At 38.5% G+C, this 16,052-nt stretch overlaps 1 protein-coding gene across 10 annotated transcripts in view; it reads left to right on the top strand.

Annotated features, from left to right (window-relative positions):
• The window catches only part of LRBA (LPS responsive beige-like anchor protein), a 512,136-nt gene that overhangs the window by 442,787 nt on the left and 53,297 nt on the right, over positions 1 to 16,052 (top strand). For all 10 annotated transcript variants that reach the window (XM_036031880.1, XM_036031882.1, XM_036031879.1 and 7 more), the window contains one exon: positions 1,877 to 2,044. In XM_036031880.1, coding sequence (XP_035887773.1) covers positions 1,877 to 2,044 — 168 coding nt within the window. The remainder of the gene's footprint in view (positions 1 to 1,876; positions 2,045 to 16,052) is intronic.

The following is a 16,052-nucleotide window of genomic DNA, read 5'->3' as shown; positions in this document are numbered from 1 at the left end:
TTGGAGAAAATTAACTGAAATTAGCTGTCAGAAAGTCACATTTAAATGAGTGATGAGCTAGTCTGGCAGTAAACATTTAAATGATATAAATTGCCATTTAAGTGTATGGTTTAATGTTTGTCATGCATTAATGTGACATGAGACTGCAGTGACAATCAAGCAGCTTGCTCTAATTTGAACATATTTAGGGCTTTTGTGTGGAGTGCACTGCACACAAATTAAGACAATTGCTGTTTTTATGTGTCACTTTAAACAAGCCCCCCCCACCCCTCCACATTTCTACCCAAGGCCTAAGTTAATGAAACAAATGTATCGTTTTGGGGTGCAACTTGCATTAATAGCTCCTGGATTTTTTTATTGATTTTAAATCCATGTATTTTAAATAGGAATTTATTTAAAGTTATCACAAGCCATTCTCTTCTTATTCAAATAAAATAGGAAGCAGTTTTGTGCTCTCTTAGCTGTTTACTAAATTTGTAAGTATGAGTTTTATAAGAAATCCAAAATAGTAGCATTCACAATTGAAACTAACTAAATATTTTTTAGTTATATTTCATTGTGGTATGCTTTGGAATATGAGAATTGCCTAGAGTTTTATGTACAGAATTTTTTTATATTTTAAAGTACATCATATACTGTGGAGCCATGTTAAATGTTATTAGTTAAAAGAAATACATTTGAATTCATCCAGAAACATCTTTCTTATTCATAGGCATTTATTTTAATAAAGCGTGTATGTACAGAAGTGTACCCTTGTGAACTAATGGGAACTTCTTTTTTTGGGAGATGGTTTATGTCCTACTGGTGGTAGCTTGCTATAGAAGTTAGTCAATTTTGTTTTAAAACCAACAGATTTCTTTTTTATGTTACTGATAACATAGCAAGTCACACCACACATGACACAGCCATACATTTGTTCACCTAAAAGTGAGAATTTTAGTGAGATACATTACCTAAATATAACTTGGTCTACTTCAAATTACTCCTCAGAATTAGAGCTTGAGAGACCTCTGATTTGCATCAGAGATAAAGTAGTCCATAATATCAAACTTTCATGTTGGAATAATTTTGAAGAAGAATAAATCATATAAATACGAATACTCATCTGAAAAATGAGTCTCCAGTTTTCTTAACACTCTTGAACATTTCTAACTTTATTAGATTCAGCAAACATTGGTACCCATTGTGTTCCAGGCACAGTGCTAGTAACTGGCTGTGCAGTGTCCACTGGAAGTGGACCCTGGGCCCAGCATTTCCACTGAATACTTAACGTTCATTTATTAGTTATTGGACACTGTAATGTTAATAACATCAGATAATTTGGAATAATTTAATATTAGTACCTAGAATAATAATTCAGTAATTACAAGTATCCCTCCCAAGGTCTAACTTGTTGGCATAAAAACTCAGTTGAAATAATAAATGATTTGGTTACCATTGTTGCAGTAAACAACAAAATGTTTATATTTAGAAAAATTATAAGCATCTTAAGCGAATGCTTATAAGTAAGCATGTGATGTTTTCACATTTGCTGTCCCAAAGAAGTCTTTACATTGTCTGACCTTTCTTTGGAGCGTAAATCGAGTGCCTGCCAGGCCCTGAGCTACTGGTGGGACCCAGAGAACAGAGCTCGCTCGCAGAGGGTAGAGTAATGCTGGCGTGGTAACCGTAACCCTCTGTTACAGTTCCAGCGTGCGCATACTGGAAAGACTCTAGTTATTAGGAAAAAGAGAACAGATTCTGGTGGGAAAAACCACATCAGAATAAGTCTGTTAACAGTCAATTTAACATTAAACTTAACTGCTTGTTCTAAATGTCTCTACATATTTTTAAAATAGAATTCAGCATAATATTATGATCTGTGCCCCTTTTTCAGGCCCTGGAGAGTGAATTTGTTTCCTGCCAGCTTCACCAGTGGATTGATCTTATCTTTGGCTACAAACAGCAAGGACCAGAGGCTGTGCGATCCCTCAATGTGTTCTATCACCTGACCTACGAAGGTGCTGTCAACCTGAATTCAATAACGGATCCTGTATTGAGAGAGGTAAGTCATCCACCTGGGCTAGCAGGTATCTTTCGACTACAACGGACTAGGTACTACCTTCCTCAGGCTTTCCTTCTACTAATGCTGAAGCTGGAACCAGATGGCTGCAGTGACTTAAGCAGGATAGCCTTGCACGTAGCATCTTGGTTGGTACTTGAACCCAGGACTTTCCTCCAACAAAATGTTTGACTCAATATAAAATGAGAGCTTTTGTTTCCTTTGTCTTCCAGCCACTTTATTTATTCATTATTTTTTGTTGTTGGCACTATTACAGATGTCCCCCATTTTACCTCCCTTATCCCCCAAACTCCCCCCCTCGCCCCCCCCGCCCACCATGGCCTTCCCCACATTGTTGTGCATGGGCCACGCACACAAGTATATATGTTCTTTGGCTAATCTCTTCCAGCTTGAACCGGTTAAGGGATAAGTAATCAACTTATAATTTTTATAACTTTGAAGGCTACTTACTAATTTAAAGTATTAAGAAAATAATTTATTAAATAAGATTGTAAGCCTAAACCTATTTAAATGTGATAACAAATATTTATATACCTCTCATAATACATGAAAGTACATGTGTAACTATATAGAAGTTAATAGGATGAAGTCTAAAACTTTTGTACATTGTCAAACTTGGTGTTGAGATTCACCAAATACAGGATTCACCAAAAAGTCTGTATATAGTCTTACTTTTCTTTTTACTATTTTTATCCATATATACATCTTCCTGATTGTAACATACATCATGTGAAAAGATTTTACAAGTGAACAGATATCACTTTAAATATCTGTGCAGTGTTAGGGCAGGACTATATTTAAGAGACCAGGGCTTTGATTCATAGGGAAAGGTGCACATCACTTTAGAGGATACATTTCTTGTAATAAGTAAGGCTTGTCATTTTTCACCAGTACTTGATGCATTCCCTTTTAATTTGATGTATGACCTGGTCATGTTGACTGTATATAATAAGTATGTAATGTGTATATAATACAGAGTTAACTATATTTGCCAGTATGTATTATCACCTAATTTATTTGCTAGATTAAGTATTGTGTTAGCAATATTTGAATAGCGCTACTTTGTTCTATAAATGTCCACAATTCTTCATCAAATATACCACATTTTTTATTTTTCATGGTCCCTTATATCAGTGATTTTCAACCTCTTTCATTTCATGGCACATATAAACTAATTATTTAATTACTAAAATTCTTCAGCACACCAAAAAATATATTTTTTTGCCAATATGACAAAAAATTGGTATAATTTTAATTCATTCACACCATACAGCTGTTGTTGTGTTGGCCCTTGTCTTTTTTTTTAATTTGAAGTTTGACAATCTAAGGGAAAAGAGGTCAGTGCCCCTGACTAAGTAATCAGGCATTGCATATTTTAAAAACTCTTGGGGACTCTGGTTGAAAATCACTGCATTACAGTAATTACTCATATCTCTACATAACTGAAATCATACATGTCAGATTTTTTAATCTCCTGTTTTACTTAACATGCTGGCATATATTATGTTCATCTATAATCTGTATAGTTAATTTTGAAACTCCATAATATCCTATAGAATTGCTTTGAAAATGTACTTAACACTATTTCTCCCAATATGGTATCCTTCTTTTTTTTAAGATTTTATTTATTTTTAGAGGGGAAGGGAGGGAGAGAGAGAGGGAGAGAAACATCAATGTGTGGTTGCCTCTTGTGCGCCTCCTACTGGGGACCCGGCCCGCAACCCAGGCGTGTGCCCTGACTGGGAATTGTACCAGCGACCCCTTGCTTCACAGGCAGGCACTCAATCCACTGGGCCACACCAGCCAGGGTAGGACCCTCTTTTTTTTTTTTTTTTAAGACTTTTCTGTTGGTGTATTCAAGGTAATATAGCTGTCTCCTTCACTTCATTAAAGTGGGTACAACATTTGCATGGTAAAAGATGGCTCTACGCCTGTATCTGTGTAATGCCGCTAGTTACAAAGTAAAACATTGAACTAACTGGTTGGCTCCTCTATGAAACAACCTGAATAATTGGATCTTTGTTTTTATTTTGGATTGCCCATCTTCTTCCTCACACACACCAATGATTTACCAAAGGAATTCGCCATACACTACTTACAGTATAATCTAAAAGAGCATGGCTCTATGGGACTTTCTACAGTGATGGAAATGTTCGTTATGTCTGCACTGTCCAATATGGTAGCTGCTAGTCATGTGGAAATTCTGCGTTTGAGCAGCTAGTGGGACTGAGGAACTGAATGTTTGATTTTAGTTGATTTAAATTAAAATAGACACATATAGCTAGTGGCTACCATATTGGACAGTAGACATCTAGAAGACTTTCGTATATCTTTGATTATCGTATTTTCTGTATCCAAATTTGGGCCATGTGGTCAGAGAGTGGAACAATAAATATTTGTTAAATTAACCTTGTAGAATATTTGAGATTGGACATACTCCAATCAGACATTAGATATGTAGTTGAAAGGTATGTGTAAACTGTATTTTTCTTTCACTTAAGCTAACATATTATGACTTCAAATAATGTTTTTATTGTGGTAAATAAATACACCACATAATTTACCATTTTATCCCTTCTTGAGTATATGGTGGTTCGGTGGCATTAAGTAGCCTCACACTGTTGCACAGCTATTACTGCCACTCATCTCCAGAAGAACTTCATCTTCCCAGGCCGAAACTCTGTGCTTTAAACAGTCACTCCGTATCCTGCCTGCCCTCAGCCCCTGCTAATCACCATTCTGCTCTGTCTAGGAATTTGACTGCACTAGGTACCTCTTAGCGGTGGAATCATAAGTACTTGTGTCTTTGTGACTTGGCTTATCTCATTTGGTGTAATGTCCTCATGATTCATCCATATTGCGGCATGTGTCGGAATTTCCTCTTTTTTGAGGCTGAATAATAGCCTGTTGTACATGGACCCCACATTTTGTTTAGCCCTTCGTCTGTCCATGGATGAACAAAGCATTGTTTCCACCTTCAGGCCTTTGTGGGTAATGCTGCTATAAACGTTGGTGTTGTGTAAGTGTATGTTTAAGTCCTATTTTCAGTTCTTTTGGATATATACTCAAAAGTGGAATTGCTAGATTATATGGTACTTTTATGTTTAACTTTTAGAGTAACTGTCCTAAAAAACAAATTTTTAGTGTTTATTTTTCATCATCAACATTTGCTAAAGACTATTTAACACTTGTTTTAAGTTTCTTTGACTTTTCCCCCCACAACCCCAATTAGTTAATATCATCAGCTGATTAACTTTGACTACAGCGTTTTCCATTCTTCACACCCTAATTTATTTTTATATTACATACTATATAAACATATTATATATTAGATTCAGCATGTATTCTAGAAAGGTGGCCTATTGTCCTCTAAGTAAGGTAGGTACTTGGTGTTCTTCAAAGAATATACCACTTTATTACTTAGTACTACTTATATAAATGTATATAATTCACAAATCTTTCTGACTCTTACTAAAACAAATACGGTAATCTTTTATTACAGCCAGGCCGTGTCACAGTGCTGAATCCCATGGCATAGTGCCCTGTGATGCAGCAGAGTAAGCGTGCAAACAGACACACCAGCCAGTAACTGTGGGTTTGACTCCTGGCCCTGATGTCTGGCAGTCTTGTGGCGTGCATCTGCCTGAGACTCTGTTTCCATCATGTGTGGAATTGGTACGATAGTGCCCACCCCACTGAGGAGTATATGAGATCTAACGTATGCTAAGTGCCTGGATGGTCCCTACCCCATCATGAGCACTCAGCACGTGTCACTTCCTTCCCTTATGTTGCTCACTGTTAAACCCCTGGGTTCGGAAGCACAACTATAAAAAGAATGTGCATTGCTGATTGCATCGCAGAAAGAACCATAAAACGTTAACACTAGAGAAGTTATTAGAGACTGTTTCCTAGAAGATACATGCAGAGTTCAGTGTAAAGTGAAGCAAGGAAAAAAACAGAAAACAACTATAGGCCATTAATCTATTCATTTTTAACAACTCTTTACTAAATCCAAGTTATATAATAGGTTAAGGGGTTGGCAGGCCCTGCCCTCACCTGGGATTTACTGTCCAGTGGGGGAGTGTGGGTGAGGAAAGAAATGTAATGCACTGACTGTAATAAACTTGGCACGGGGACAAGTACGCTGTATGTATGTGTGTTCAAGAGGAGAGGATGGGCACTTCACCCAGGCGGGCAGAACCCAGGCGTGTTTTCTGGGAGATGAGAGGCTGGAGCTGTAGAGTGAAAGATGAATCAGAATATTGGGTGGAGTCACGAGCAAAGGCCACCCACACAGAAGAAACTGCCCAAGCTTCCTATGCAGAGATGGAAGAGGGCACGGCTGGGGAGTGACGCGGCCCAGTGTGCTAAGGTGAGGGAGGGAGACAAGAGCCAGACCGCAAGGGCCTTCGGTGCCCTAAAAAGTCGTTTTAATTGTATTACAAGGCAGCCGATTGAAGGCTGAAGGCTGGTTACATAACCACATCTGTGTGTTAGGACATGTCTAGGAGAAGGTTGAAGAGATAAGAACTGAAAAGTACCGCCCTGGCCAGGTAGCTTAGTTGGTGAAAGTGTTGTCCCAATATGCCAAGGTTGTGGGTTCGATTCCTGGTGAGGACACATACAAGAAACAACCAATGAACGCATCAATAAGTGGAACAACAAATTTATATCTCTTTCTTTTTCTTTCCACACTCCCCCTCCCCCCCTCTCTCTTTCGCTCTCAAATCAGTAAATTTTTAAAAGGACTGAAAAGTATCCATTGGGTTATTCTCAGAATTCTTGGAGAGTTTAAAGAAAGTAGCTTAGAAGGTGTAAGACTGTTGTGAATGGTCAGTAAACCAAGTAGAAACACAGTGAGAAAGGAAGTAATTGAAGGGAGAATTTTTTAATAGCTTTATTGAGATTTGGCTCACATACAATACAATTCACCCATTTAAAGTGTCTAATACAATAGTTTTTAGTATATTTACAGTTTTATAAGCATCACCACAATGTAAGTTTAAAACATTTTCATTACCACAATGAGAAACCTCATACCCATTAGAAGCCACTTTTTTTTTTTTTGAGAATATAGGTTTGCATTTATTTTACTAAAAAGTTCCCATCCCCCCGCCCCCACCATCTCCACCTTCTGCATACTGGGAGAGAGTTCTGACCCTTTCCTTTCAAATGGGGAGAGGGAAAACCTAAACTGAATTTTTTTAAAGAACTTGAAGAGTATTTTTTTAATGGGTAGGTATCTGACCATGTCTCTGTGTTGTTGAAAACATCCAAAGAAGAGGAGAGCTGTCAAGCATACAGGAAGGGAAGCACATAATGGGCTACCACGCTCTGTGTGCCAGGGAAAGAAACAAAACCCAGAACACAGAGGTGGGTGCTGGACCGCAGGGGACCGTGCTGTCCTGTCTGCGATGAAAGAGAATAAGATCGGCCTGGGGGTGTGTGAGCAGATGCGCCTGAGCGAGGTGGACAGGCAGCAAGACTAGGAGGGTTCATACCAAGGGAGAGATAGCACTTAGGGACATGTGCCTAACACAGTGATGGGTTTTTAATAGAGTCCCAATAATAAATAAATAATTCTGTCCTTCCCATGCGGTTTTCCTGTGCTTTCAACAGCAGGAGACTGGGTGTAGGAAAAAGCTGAACAGAGAAGATGTGTGTAAGCATGTGCATGGGCAAAGTATATATCGGGGGGTGGGCAGAGAGAGCGAGGGTTGTGCCGTGGAAGTATGGTGGGATACATAACAAGGGCTGGAAGTGGAAGGGTGATTGATGGAATTGTCAAAGGGATACTGCCGACGTGGTGGATCAAGGCTAGTTTGGATAGATAGGGAAAGGGTTGATGTACTGGGACAGTTTATTCTTTTACAGCAAATACTCATTATGTTCAAGGTGCTAAAAATGGAGAAATTAACAAGAAAATCAGACAGGAGCTCACTTCCTCATGGGGTACACAGAGAATCAACAGTAAAGACTAATTTTATTTCATGATAGTGACAGGAAGAAAATAAGGCTGGCTGAGGGGATTCGGAGTGACTTGGGAGTAGGCATGCGACAGACCGCCCCTGCCTTCATTCATACACACGGCTCCCTGCTAAACTTTGGGAGTGAAGTGAAGCTGTACAGGGAGACCCAGGGAGGCAGGTCCCACTGCTCCAGCCCTGGCCAGCCACATGCCTGCAACCTACCCCCTTCACCCGCGAGGCCTGGACAGCCTCCCGGTGAAGTCTAGCCCCAGGCTCCTGCCAGCTGTAAAACGCCCAGTATTGCCATCACCTAGTTTACTAACCCCCCCCGCCCCCCCCTTCAGGCATCTTTGCTTCAGAGTCTTGTTCCTCTAAAATGCCTTAACATCTCCAACATTAACAAATTTGTGCATATGCTTGGCTTACATTAAAACATTATTTCTGCAAAGGCACAATGATGGCACCAGCATAGATTTGTGCCTTTATAGTACTAAAAGCAGACTGGACTCATTTCTGTTCAGCAGCTATACATTTGTGTATGTCTGTTCGCTACTATATTTTTAATTTAATTTGGGACACTTACAAATTCACGGTCCTACCCAGGGGCTGTGAACTTTGTCTACATACAAGACACGTCTTCACCTTCTACTTGGGGAAAGCTCCGTTCCTCTTGAGAAACTTCTTTCTGGAGCGAATGGTTAATGCATGTGGCGTAGTAAGTAATCATAAAAATAATCTCTCTATAAAAAAAGCACTAAACGAAAGAAATAATAACCATAAGAGGACAAAGAGTAATCAGAGAAACAGCCTGCAGCACATTAAACTTTTATGTTGTTTTTAATTTTTAGAAAACAGCTGGGTTATCAATATATAACAATGCCTGCATTTGCATATATCATAGCAGAAAGAATTATTTTTCAGGCAAATATGCTAATTTTTCCAACTGAAGGATATATTCTTCCCTTCAGCTGTTTATTCTAACAGGCTTCTTTATTCTCCTTTATTTCTGTCTGTTTGGTACTATTTTTTTTCCTTTTTCTAGACATTTACCATTTTTAAAAAGTTCTGTTTTCCTAGCATTAGATTCTTTTTTTTTCTTGTTTTGAATCTTTTAAAAGTTAAGGTATTTCGCTGGTCAGGTATCTCAACTGGTATCACCAAGGTTGCAGGTTGAACCCTGGTCAGATACAAGAATCAACCAATGAGTGCATAAATAAGCAGAACAACAAATCTCTCCTTCTCTTCCTCCCTCCCTCCCTCTTTAAAAAAATTGAGTTATAATTGACATACATTATATTAGTTTCAGATGTACAACATAAGGATTTAATATTTGTATGTATTGCAAAATGATCACCATAATAAGTCTAGTTAACATCCATCATCACGCATACTTACATAATTTTTCCTTGTGAAGAGTACATGTATTCTTTTATAGTCAGGGTGCAAAAAATAACACACACTGGTTATTTTCTGATTATCAACCCCACTGAATTTGGTTTGACTCATTCACTTATCTTCCTTCATACTCATCGGATGCATGGAGATCTTAGCCTAACACCACTTCAAAAACACTAAAATCCAAGGAAAGAAGAAGTTTTAAAAAGAGAGAAAAATAGGCTAATTGTATTCTATAGTAGATGTAAGAATAAATATTTGTATTAAAGGAAATAACCTTAAAAATCCAAAATCACCAAATAAGTGCATGGGGAATTGAATATTTTATAAAGTACTGTAACACAAGTGTTTTTCTTCAATAATGTAGTTAATATGTTTAGAATATAATTGTATTTGCGGGCATGGTTTCTAGAGCAATTCTATGTTCTTATCCAGAAAGTGCGTATCTTGCCAATTCTCATATAAATGATATTTGCTATCTCCAGAAGTTGAGAACTCAGTTATCAAGCCCTTAGTATAAAACAGTTCATTGATAGAGTTTTAGTAGGTCAGATATAAGTTTTTAAAAAATTGTATGTAATGATGTGCTCTGAGTGATGTTTTTAAAATTGTGAGTATACCAACGTACTCTGAGTGAGGTGTGTACACTATATATGGAAGCACAAAGGAAGAGCAGTCTGCCCAGATTAAGGGAGTAATAAGTGTCTGAACATGAATCCTACGAAATGAGGAGTTAAGTAGGTGAAGCAGGAGAAAGTATAGGGGAGTTCAAGGCAAGAGTACAGCATGTGGGAAGGACTTCAGTTAAGGCTCTATGACTGGAAAAAAAATCATGTGGTGAGTGGAGAAGGCATAAGAAGTTGGTGATGAAGAACAGAGAGGTTGATGGTGCCACCAACGCATTCTTGGGAGCCATTTACGTGTGTCTGTCATTAGTCTAAGCCGCCATCATCATCTCTGCTCTAGGCTGGTATTGGTGGATCTGGTCACCTTTTTCTACCCTTAACTACCTACAGTCTACCTTCTAAAGACTGCCAAAGTCAATATTAAACTGTAAACCAGATCATGTCATTCTTCTACTCAAACCTTCCTATTTCACATTAAACATACAATAAATCCTACTCGTTCTGTATGATCTGGCCCCTGCCTACGTCTCTATGTCACACGGTGCTATTTTCTGTGTTCGCGTGCCCTCCCCTACTGACCTTCCTCCTGTTCCTGTCCATCTGAAAGTCGTCACTGACCGAGCACCTCTTTAGAGTAGCCGCTCGCTCTGACTGTGCCAGACTGTCATGTGCTGGCTCCTTGTCCCACGTGCCCAGCTCAAAGCTCATCTCTTCGGGAGGACCTGCCTTCACACATCCAGTCCAGTTATCTTTCTGTTACTTGTTTTAAGTTAATGTGGAGTGAAGGCATATGGTATAGATGATATAGATTCTTTGAAATCCGTTGAGACTTGACTCACCTTGGGAACAGTCACTGTTTATAAATGTGTCCTGTGTGTGCTTTTGACAAACGGTGGTGGTTCTGCCATGGTTCGTAGAGGCCATTTTGCAGTAAGACAGTGAAGAAAGAGAAGTGAGGAGTATAATTAGAGACTGTGTTTTTTATTGATATTACTCATTGTTCTGTGCTATGCCTGACCTTAAACTAAAGAATTCCATATTGCTCTTCCTTTTCACTTCTTAGGCTCTTTTCATCTTTCTCCTCTTTCTCCCCAACCCTGTCAGTTGCCACTTCTTGTTCCCGTGTCAAGTGTGTCTGTCTGCCTTTTGGGCACCGGCCCTCCTACTCTGTAATGTACTGTTCCTTAGATGTGGTAGTCCGAGAAACCAAACAGCCAGATTTGGTAGAACTAAAGTAAAGGTAAAATAAACAAGTTTTGATTACTTTACCAGATATAAAAACATGAGCGACAGTAATCAAGACGTGTTCTGGTGAAGGAACTGAGAGGTTCCCTGGGGCCCAGCAGAGCTTCCAGAAACAGACATACCACATAGGAGAGCATGCGATAAAGGCGGTATTGTGAATGGCTCGAAAAGGCTTTCTTATTCAGCATGTGATGTGAGGCAGCTAGCTAATTGTTTAGAATATAAATTAATTCAGATCCCTATTTCACATCTTAAAGTGAAAGAAAGTACAGTTGAATTACATGCATTCTTTATTTGGAATAAAGAATATGTTATAAATATAAAAAGTGAAACTAGGCAACTTAGTAGACAATATAGCTGAGTAGTTTTATAATCTTGAAACGGAGAAGGTCCATTTGGTAAGTCTGATATCAAAACCAAAAGTCAGTAAGAAAATTGATATATTTGGCTACATACAAACTAAAGTTTTTGTACATCCAGAAAAACAACAAATAACAAATTTCCAGAACAGATAATCCACAGAAGATGAAATACACACCACAAATGAAAATGGTAAATCTTTCCTAGTAATCAGTGAAATCCAATTTAAAATTCAAAAGAATTTTTGTCTATGGAATCACCTAAGATATAAAAATGAAAATTCCTAATGTTGGTTAGAAAACACACATTGTCATATATTTGGTGAGGCTCAAAATAGGGTGAGTCTGCCTAGTAAGCTATCAGTTTTTTAAATGCACATGCATTTATTTGCTTATTTAAATGCACATGCATTTATTTGCTTAGCACTTAACCAAAAGGAATAACTGAGCAAGTATGCAAAAAAAATTTCAATTATATCGTTGTTTTTTAAAAATACATAATTATCTAACAATGTACAACTGGTTTCGTAAATATTGATGAGTGCATGCAGGGAATGGCTGTGTAACATCAGAAATAGGTCTGCGTGCATTGCCATAGGATGGTGTTCTGCTCTATGGCCGTGAAAAACAGATTGTGTCATGAAACATAAAATACAAATTTTATAAGTGTGTACATATGCATGTATGGTCAGTGTAGCCAAAGAAGGTCATTATCTTTGGTTAGTGAGATCATGGAATTCTTTCATTTGCTACTTTCTGTTTCGCTTTAAAATCAAGGGGGAAAAGCCAACCCACAACTCTTTCTTTTGAAGGGAAAGTCTCTCTTGAAAACCTGAATGTTGACATGAAGATAAGAATACTGACTTTGCATTCGGCTTTTTGGAGGTCTGCTGTGATTATTTTCTGGTTTTCGGCCGTGCCCAGTGTTGCCAGGATAGTGACTCTGTGTAGTGATGTTTGTGTAACTTTGATAAAGGTGAAGGAATTGATAATTTCTTAACTTTTATCTCAGAAATCGGAGTACCTCCAGTCTCTTAATTTTCTATTTAACTCATTGAGCTATGATTTTCTTTCATACTTTTTAGCTATTTGAGTTTATTTCTTCATTTTTTAAGTCATATTTGAGAACCAAAAAGATCACTTCTGCTGTTAGGGACAACATCTCTGATAGATCACTGTTGATTGTAGTCCTTGTCATTTTGTTTCTAAGAACAAGAAGGCTTTTGGCCTGAGATTCATGAATCCTACACCTTTGGGTCTACTCTTCAGGGGCGGGAAGTGTGTAATTACTTTGTTATATGAAGGGCTTTAAGAACTAATTTATCAAAGTAATGCACGTTAACTATAAAAATTCAAATTATATGGAAGGATAAAGTAAAAGAATGGGAAGTCCCGGTCCCCAAATTTGGACTTTGTTACTAATGCCGGAGTCACATGCTAAAATCGGCTAAGATGGTTCCAACCTCTGCTCGAAATCCCACCATCAGAGATAACTTACTTGGTTACAAATCTTGTGTGTTTTTTAAACAGCCCTTCCCAAGCATTCAGCTCTCTGTGCAGAGGACTGGGTAACAGGCTTAGACAAAAGGGAGTTTACAGGCGCAGCCCAGGGTCTGGGCAGCATTGCACAGGGGGCACGAGAGCAGACCCTGCGGGCAGCCCAGGTGGGAGGAGGGGCGGTGGTGGGAAGACTCAGGATACACTGCAGTGGAGGCTGCTCAGGAACGGCATCAACGTGAATGTTGTCTGTGTTCTTTCATCTTGTACCTTGCCGTGAGTCCTCCCTACATTGCCTCTGGAAACATCGTTTTCTCCTTTACTTTTCAAACAAATAGAGTGTTTATGTGAGGTCAGAAATTAAAGACATTAATTTTTTCCTCTTTAAAATGGAGCTCGGCGCTATTGACATAAATGGGTAGGAATGAGGGGAAGGAGAGCCCGATGTTGCTCCATTTAAAGGATTATATGCAGTGGGTCTCCACATGAAAGTAAATCCTGAAATTGTTCCCTAAGTTGTGCTTAGTGTCAGTGGCTGGTTTTCCTTCTTCTAAATTTATCCTTCCAAATGCTGTTTTAGCAACACATAATCACTCCGAGAAGGTCTGTTTTCCAAAAGAAGCAGCCGCAGTGTTTAAGTTTACATGACCTCAGTTTCATGACAGCAGTAGCAAATCAGATATCTTATCCAAGGAAAAGCATTTTTGGCTTAGAATTCAATCACTTTCATGGTGGGAGTCAACAGCCTATTTCAGCTCTAACGCTATTGCAGAGCCCTGGCTGCAGTGAATCTTTCAGAAAGCATAAACACAATTGGTATTTATAGCATTGTTAACATTTGTTAAATAGTTGGGGGAACGGTCTGCACGCCCGTTTTAAGCAGGTGGGGCAGAAGTCTTTGTTGTGGACGGTAGGACAACACGATTAAGACGGTTGTAGCAACAGGGTACATTAGAAGTATCGAATGCAACAAGTTAATGTTTTGTGCAGCCACAATTCAGAATGTGACAGAAGTAATTCTGAAGCATCTCTGGCCAGAAGTGTGTTACCCAGATGGCATATTTGACACAGTGCAGGGCAGGAACTGTACAGTGAAAAGCCAAATAAACCGTAAGGATTAGTCAAGTTTTAATTGAAAACCTACATAAAAAATACCTTGAAATTATGCCAGACTTTCTTGTATATCAAAACCACAATAAGCAAAGTTTCCTTTAGTCAACGTAATGAACATCAGAGTTGTCAGTAAAGCTAATCTTTGTTTTTTTCTAGTTATTATGTCTATTCAGGACTTCTTTGTCAAGTAGTTGGAGCTAAATTTTGTATCCAAGGACATACAGCAAAGTATTACTGTTTTTATGATTTTACTGTCAACCATCCAAGGAGTCCTGAGCCATTCTATTATGCTGATGGTTTCTGTCATGAACCCCTGCTTCCTTCCGGCACCATCTTTATTTTATTTTATTTATTTGATTTTATTTGGGGGAATTATATTACATTTATGATGGTTTAAGTGCTGATTATTTTTAATGTTGAGGTGACATTGGTTATTAAAGTTACATTGGTTAATAAAATTATATAGGTTTCAAGTGTACAATTCTGTAATACATCCTTTTAAATCAAATGTGTGAAAAGTAGTTTCAAATCAAGTGACTGAATTCTGTTCTCTATGAGATGAGGAAGTTTCCTTAAAATATAATCACTCCTTTTACTTTTCGTCATTGGTGCAGAGAAGCAACTGATGTTCAACTAGTACTTGGGACACAGCAAGTCAAGTGCAAAGTTTTTAAACATTAGGAGTTATTAAACTATGTAATCACAGTGAATTTGTCGTCTTACCTCTGTCCCCGCCAGTACTTTGTCACTGGAGTGTGTATGTGTGAGTGTTGCATTTCATGCTGGACGTGACTAGAGGTAAGGACCTCGCCGCGTGCTTTCTCCCTGTCTGTCCCTCATGTTGGGGCTGTCACCCAGTGGGTGCTTCCAGACACTATTGAGAAAACAGACCAGGTGGTTCTTCCCGGATGAAGGACCAAATGGCTGATTCTTTCCATGACATAGTTTAAGCGTTTTGTCTGGTTTTAAGAAGTAATTTAAACTGGTAACTGCAGTAAATTAACTCCTCTGATTATTTTTTTTCAAGAACTTTTTACTATGTTTCACCATGTTTGCTCTCAGCATTGGAAAGTTCTTTGAAGCAACATTCCACTTATTTTTCTAGGCAGGCTGCTTTATCTACTCACTTCCAGTAGCTAGAGCTGGAGGTGTTTTGAATGAGCACATCAGTGTTCTAGACAGAGATACTGTTTGAAATTATCCATGAACACAGTGCCGCTGAACATTATTGAGTGACATTTGTTTCTGTTGGTTATGTCTGCTCTGACTAGCTGGTTTCTTTCAGATTGGCAGCTGGGATTATGCTGCAGTGGATGGACAGCTGCAAGAAGTGGAGGTTGTGGGGAGGCCGGGCTGGGCTCCGGTCTAATGTGCCTGGAATGTATAGGCTCAGCTAAAGGCACTAATGGGAAGTCTGTGAATATTTTCAAAATTTACAATGAGTTTGTTTTACCTTAGTGACTTCCTTAATACTACTACTGAGTAGTTGTGTGAGTAGAAATACTCCTTTCCCTGTGTAATTTTCTCTTTCCCCTGCATTCTTATCACTGCATTCTTAATTTTTTGTTTCACTTTATTTAGCAAGCTACTCTTTCTCTTTGCTCTCTATGTCCTCCATACCATTATGGCATTTTCATGCCCCCAGATCCTTGATGCACTGTGAAAAACATACACTCATGAAATTTATATATATTTCTAAATATTTAATGTATACTAAGTGATGGCTCCAAAACTAATGGCTCCTTGAAATCTGATAGAAACAAATTAGGAAACTGGCTCAAAATAA

Source organism: Phyllostomus discolor, chromosome 8, assembly GCF_004126475.2.
Source record: "Phyllostomus discolor isolate MPI-MPIP mPhyDis1 chromosome 8, mPhyDis1.pri.v3, whole genome shotgun sequence".
Lineage (NCBI taxonomy): Eukaryota > Metazoa > Chordata > Mammalia > Chiroptera > Phyllostomidae > Phyllostomus > Phyllostomus discolor.
The sequence above is the reverse complement of the archived record's forward strand: the minus strand, read 5'-3'. Positions and strand labels throughout refer to the sequence as shown.